The sequence below is a fragment of the Triturus cristatus genome, chromosome 6, assembly GCF_964204655.1.
Source record: "Triturus cristatus chromosome 6, aTriCri1.1, whole genome shotgun sequence".
Taxonomy (NCBI): domain Eukaryota; kingdom Metazoa; phylum Chordata; class Amphibia; order Caudata; family Salamandridae; genus Triturus; species Triturus cristatus.
Window position 1 is genome coordinate 615,102,016 of NC_140589.1, and position 6,880 is coordinate 615,108,895.

The 6,880-nt window shown below is 44.1% G+C and overlaps 1 protein-coding gene across 1 annotated transcript in view; it reads right to left on the reverse strand.

Moving 5' to 3' along the window:
- LOC146817640 (trypsin I-P1-like) overlaps positions 1-6,459 on the reverse strand; it is a 31,287-nt gene extending 24,828 nt beyond the window's left edge. Inside the window, exon 1 of the mRNA XM_085611101.1 lies at positions 6,412-6,459. Within this exon, the coding sequence (XP_085467227.1) occupies positions 6,412-6,454 (43 nt within the window). The 5' untranslated portion in view covers positions 6,455-6,459. The remainder of the gene's footprint in view (positions 1-6,411) is intronic.
- Between the last annotated feature and the right edge of the window lie 421 nt (positions 6,460-6,880).

Consider the following 6,880-nt stretch of genomic DNA (forward strand, 5'->3'; position numbering starts at 1 on the left):
TGGAATAACGTTGGCGCCGATTGACTAATCTTCGCGAAATTTTCTGAACTTTTAGCCAGCTCCGGTCCGCTCCTATCCTGAAAATTTCACAGTGATTCGTCAAGCGGGAGCCGAGAAAAAAGTGGGGTCCAAAAACGTGTTTTCCCCATGCATTTTCCCATAGGACCTGTTGACGCAGCTACAGCCCGAACTGCTGAACGGAATTACACCAAATTTGGGAAAGAGGTAGTCCTCAGTTCAGACTCGTGCCTTTTGCTTAAATGGTGTAAATCCGTTCAGTAGTTCCTGAGAAAATTAGAGTTAAAAAGATAGATATATCTATGGCCTTGGAGAATCCGCGCACCCTCCCAGCACCCAGCGCGCACCCTGCCGTGCACAAGCTGTATTCTAATTGGATGTCAACACTCCAGATCAGGAAGTGTTGGCAGCCATCTTGTGCCTCGGTAGAACCGAGGCAAAAGAAACCTATAAACCAAACACGAACAATGCAACAAGGGGGAAGGGTAGAAACACCCTGACCCCCTAGGCCTGCTCAGGGGGTCCCACAAGGACCCCCAGGACCAAAAAAAAGCATTTTTTTGAAAAACAAATCGGCGAGATTCACGCACCAAGCGCGAATTTCGGCCGAAAAATAAAATAGGCGCGGGGCTCCTGCGCTTCTTTGGTAATTGGCCCCCAGGGTGCCAAATCCCAGGGGCAGAAATAAAAAAGTGTGGGGGGGTCTCAATCCCCCCCCACACTGCCCTGGGGACCGCCACCCCCCCGGGGCTCAGGGGCTCAGAGATACTATATGCGGGGGGCTCACGACCCCCCGCAGCCCCGGGGACCACCACCCCCGGGGCTTATAGAAAATGGGTGGGGGGGCTCCCAGCCCCAGGGACCGCCACCCCCCAGGGCTTGAAATTATTTGCGATGGGGGGCTCTCAGGCCCCCCCATCACCGGGGACCGCCACCCCCCGGGACAACTTGTCTGTGTGGGAGGGGGGCCACGCGGCCCCCGTCCTGGAGCCTTGAATAGGCCCTGGGGACCGCCACCCCCCAGGGCCGGCTCCTGCAGTGTCCTGGGGTGCCCACCCCCGGGACACTGTAGTTTGCAATGACAGGGCGGGAGCCTCGCGGCTCACACCCTGCCATTGCAAACTGCTTTGCTTCATATATATGGTATAACACTGTGTTTTGCTGTTTAGAGCCTCCATCGGGGTGTTTATTCCAATGTCTACTCAATCCATTATCCAGGAGGAGCAATATAGTTATTGTTTGTATGCCTATACGCGTATACAAACAGCAAAACACAGTGTTATACCATATATTACATATATAAACTACTATACCCACAATGCCTCATAATAGGCTATCAGTGTTGTAAAGTATAAATAACACAAATAAAGAATGGACTCTGTTTAACTACCGTGAACAAGAACTGGGTGTTCGAAACGCGTAGGAGAGTTACTAATAAATATCTGCATCTGCCAAAAGGAGTGCTGCGTGATTCATTTTTGTGGATGATATATATATATATATTACCTACTGGCGGTCGCCAGTAGGTAGTTATAGTTAGGACCACGTTTCCATAGGAAAACCTCAACATTCTATTTTGAATAACTTTGGCGCCGGTCGACGAATCCTCGCGAATTTCTCAAAATAGGTGGGGCGCTACGCTCCGCTCCTACCCTGAAAGTCTCGGGGGGATCCGTCAAGCGGGGGCTGAGATAAAAGGGGGGTCCCAAAACGCGTTTTTCCCATGCATTTTTCCATAGGACCTTTAGAACGAGCTACAGCCCGAACGGCTGAACAGAATTACTCAAAATTTGGCAGAGAGGTAGTCCCTAGGTCAAGGAAGTGCCTTTTGTAGGTTTGGTGTAAATCTGTTCAGTAGATTCTGAGAAAATAGCCTTTAAATCAATATATATATCTGAGCCCGCTTACGGTACGCTTACCGTACGCTTACGGTAAGCGTACGGTGGCGTGCGCGAGCGCGATTCTGATTGGCTCTTAGATCTTAGTAAACATTCGAATCGGCCGAAACCAGGAAGCGGCGGCCGCCATTTTGTGTATTTCACTCTGAAAAAAAAGAGTGAAAACAAGGAAAGGGGGCAATGAGGAGAGTTACAGACCCCCTTACATTTGTGAGGGGTCAAAGAAGGACTGTAAAGTACAAAGAAAACATTTATTGATTTTAAAAAAAATCACGGGGTACGCGTACGGTAAGCTTACGGTAAGCGTACGGTAGAAAAAAAAAAAAAAAAAATGAAAATCAGATTTAAGTGTTTAGATATTAGGGGGCTCTAAAAAGAGCCGTTGTGTTTATGAAATGATTTTTTAGTGGTACCTACAAGTAAGTACCGATGCAGAGTCTAAGGTTCAAGAGGAAGACTCTGTTCCCTTCATCATTGAAGTGCACACCATCTCCTCTATAAATGTCTTGCATGTCATAACGCAAGTTGTTGTGGTAAATGGCACCCATACCATAGTCACGGAGCGTGCACGGCACTAACTGCGTAAAGTGGGCGCGCGGTGTGCGAAGCGCACCGCGTGCTCACTGTGCGCGCACGGTGCGCGAAGCGCACCGTGCGCGCACGGAACGAACTGCGTTTAGTGGGCGCGCACGCCACGAATGGCGTAAAGTAACTTAGCATTTAAAAAACCGTACAAATTCACTGAAAAAACCATAGGTTTCACACACGTTATAGTTAGGAATTAGCATTTAAAAAACCTTGCAAATTCACTGAAAAAACCATAGGTTTCACACATGTTATAGTTAGCGGAAATTTTACTGATAAAAAACCAATGAAATTCCCCCGTTATAGTTAGTGCAGGCAACTATAACTCACGCGACCGCAATCTTCTGCTGATGACATATGTGTCTTTATGAAAAAAAAATATTTGTAATATATGTATAGCTAAAAATGTATGGAAGAAGACATGGGCAAATAAGTGTCTAAATACAGTATTAGCATCAGCAGAGGATTGCGGTCGCGTGAGTTATAGTTGCCTGCACTAACTATAACGGGGGAATTTCATTGGTTTTTTATCAGTAAAATTTCCGCTAACTATAACATGTGTGAAACCTATGGTTTTTTCAGTGAATATATATATATATATATATATATCTTCACTTAAAAAACCATAGGTTTCACACATGTTATAGTTAGGTGGATATTTCACTCGCAAAAAACCAATGAAATTCCCCCGTTATAGTTAGTTCAGATAACTATAACTCGCGCGAATTTCATTGGTTTTTTGCGAGTGAAATATCCACCTAACTATAACATGTGTGAAACCTATTGTTTTTTAAGTGAATTTGCAAGGTTTTTTAAATGCTAATTCCTAACTATAACGTGTGTGAAACCTATGGTTTTTTCAGTAAATTTGTACGTTTTTTTTAATGCTAAGTTATGTATGTATTATTCTTTTTTTATATATTTATTTTACAATAAACTACGTATTAAAAAAAAAAAGATTTTTTTTTTTTTTTTTTGGTTTTTCACCGTGCGCCCCGTCGATTTAAAAAAAAAAAATTTAAATGTTTTTTTCTGCCTTCGGGTCCTTCAGGGTCCCCTGACAAAGGCTAGGGGGTCAGGACTCTCTACCCTGCCCCCTTTTCATGCTCGCCACCTTCCTTTTTTACTCTCGCACTGAAAACAAACAAAATGGCGGCCGACACTTCCTGATTTCGACCGATTCGAACGTTGACTAACATGTAACCACCAATCAGAATTATGCTCGCGCACGTTAGGGTGCTCGCACTGTGCGCGGCCATAGATATATATGTGCTTTTAACTGCAATTTTCTCAGGAACTACTGAACAGATTGACTCCATATATGCAAAAGGCACATCCCTGAGTTGAGGACTACCTCTCTGCCAAATTTCAAGTAATTCTGTTCAGCCGTACGGGCAGTACCTTGGGGAAAACGTGTTTGGGACCCCCCTTTTTTCTCAGCCGCCGCTTGACGAATCCCCCCGAGATTTTCAGGGTAGGAGCGGAGCGGAGCGCCCCACCTATTTTGAAAATTTCGCGAGGATTCGTCAACCGGCGCCAAAGTTATTCCAAATAGAATGTTGCGGATTTCCTATGGAAACACGGTCCTAACTATAACTATCTACTGGCGACCGCCAGTAGATAATATATATATATATATGTATGTATGTATATATATATGGGTTTGTCTATGTACGCTCATATATGTACTCATAACACATAATATTGAATATATTTGCGTACACAAAGATACATATATATATATGTTTATCCACATATATATATATCAATTGTTAAAACATACTACGCTTTCTAAAATACAACGTTGAAAAACACACGTTGCAAATGTCATGTCTTGTAGCAAATGATATTCCTTATATGTATAGATAACAATGAACACATTGCTTTCCATGCTTTCAAGATGGAGGCCAACTTGCATGACACAAAGTTTGTTGCGTCATTATATTGCAGCAGCACGTGATGGCATTTTCCACGTTGGGTCCTGTAATGCTGCCATCTTGAAAGATTAGAAAGCAATTCATTGCAAGGTGGTGGCCACCTTAAAAGTATTAAAAACGATATTAAACTGCTTTTTACACTTTTAATGTGCCTGTCAGCATTGGCAAAACTCATCATGTTGCTTACTCACGTCGCTCAACGTTAGCAAGCTAGACTGATTTTTTTTTTTTTTTGCATATTTATATAGCGCAAACTCGACCGAAGGTATTGGAGCGCTTTACATAAGCACCGTATTTACATTACACATTCAGGCACGGGGAGATTAAGTGACTTGCCCAGAATCACAGGATGTGGACGCGACCCCGAGGCTCGAACCCTGGTTTCCAGCACCAAAGTCGGCAGTCTAGACGACGGACCACATCCTCTCCCCTGATTGACTTTACCAGTGCCACTGATTCACTGCGCTTTTGAATAGCAAAAAAACAAAAAATGGCTTCTTAAAATTATTTGGGAGAACCCCAAGATTGTATTCCCTTTCCAGCAATGATGCTGACACAATTTGCTTAAAACTCACAGTTTCACATATTTTGCAAAAAGAACGCTTGGGGAAATACTTACCTAAAAACATACAAAAGAGAATGAGTTGCAAGGTTTAACGTCTCACCATCGTGCAGGATTTTTTCAGAGAATTTCTAGGATTAATCCCGACCCATTAACCTTTCTGTTATGTTGTTATCGTTAGTGTGGGCAGGCCTGCCAACATACTCTCCTGGATGCACGCCTGGTTCTGAATGCTGTTGTTTGCCTCCATTCACAGGCGGACAGGCAACTAATCACCTGCATTGATTGCCCGCGGCTTGTTCCATAATCTTTAGTGTCTTTCAAGGCTAGTACCCCTCATTCCGACATTTCCAACCTATACCCTGCGCTGTCTTCATTGACTGTGCATGAAAACAAGATGAAAACTCAAACTACAAAAGACTGGCACAAAACATGCTACCTACTTAGCGTAAAAGTTCGCCATTCTGCGACAAACCTTTGGACCTCAGGTTCTGATGTGACGAGGCTTTTCATAGGTTGCAAGACCTCCTGCCATTTTGGAAAAATCTTCAAAGCTTTGTTAACTCTGCAGCTTTTAGTCCTCACACCTCCCTATGAGGCACACCCTCTCAGCAACACAGGGAACACCCAAGATTTATCCAACAGCCCTGTATAGGATAGGATAGCATGGGGATTTATAAAGCGCACTAAAACCCGAAGGTGCCAAGGCGCTGAGCAGACGAGAAGAGGAGACGAGAATGAGAGGCTGCTGACTAAACTGAGAAAAGCCAGGTCTTCAGTCTTTTTTTGAACACCAGAAGGGATTACACCTGGGAGATAGAGGAGGGTAGAGTATTCCAAAGTTTGGCTGCCGCCACCGAGAAGGAGCGTCTGCCCCATCTGGCTTTGTGAACTCTAGGGATGTTCAGTTATGATTGCATGTATTGAAAGTGTAGCCAATCTGCACCCATGCAAACACTCTGATTTAGACAGGCCACTCCTGGTTTCTGATACTAAGCACTGATTGGCCAGAGAGGCCAGCTTGACGGGGCCAGTTTGTGTGCCTTTGGTAACAGAACCAAAAACCGCCCACACCCTGGTCCTTCCAAGGTGGCCTTCTGGGGGTGCCTCAATGCCAGACGACCCTATAGTTCAGCACAACACTGTTGCTAAGTATGGCTTTATTTTAATCTTCAATGAATTTTCCACCATTTTGGTTTCCAACTTACCCTGTTCTCTGTTCCCAAATGTTGGCATTTATAAACCTTATGCCTTATTTCCAAGAATCTGTGATTCAGACCATGTAAAGGGCCCTTAATAATCACCTGAGATGGTGACAGCGGCCCCCCCTTGTTCCTAAATTGGTGCCCACAGCATTTCTGAAGCTTCATATAAGTAACACCTGGCATTCACTCTCTCTCCGTTCGTTTACCTGCATGCCAGACGGCCAGAACCAGCACGAGAAAGAGCTTCATCTTCTTGGAGGGTTCTAGAACGATTACATCTGGGAGGAAACATTTATATACATTTCTTTATCAAGTCTTGTGCGTCAGAGGTTTCTCAGAATGTGTACAGCTCTACTTGTGTTCCATTTCTCGTCCTGATATCAGAATTATTTCCGAATAGAAAACAATTCCTTAATGTGTCCCCTAATCTCACCCGCGGTGACTTTGGCCTTCAAGGACATCAAGTGTTTGCGTTCTAAAAATCACGCGTGATATAAGATTAAGTAAATGCCATAACTCATATACATTTGTGAACAAGAAGGAAATACTTTTGCAAGGGTAAGGAGGACGAGTTGATTTTTTTTCTTGGATAATGTTCCAGCAGTTTAACACGTGTGCTCTGCTGTAGTTAGGTTTTCCTATCATGAATGACTGCGCTGGCCTTAGCGCAGAACT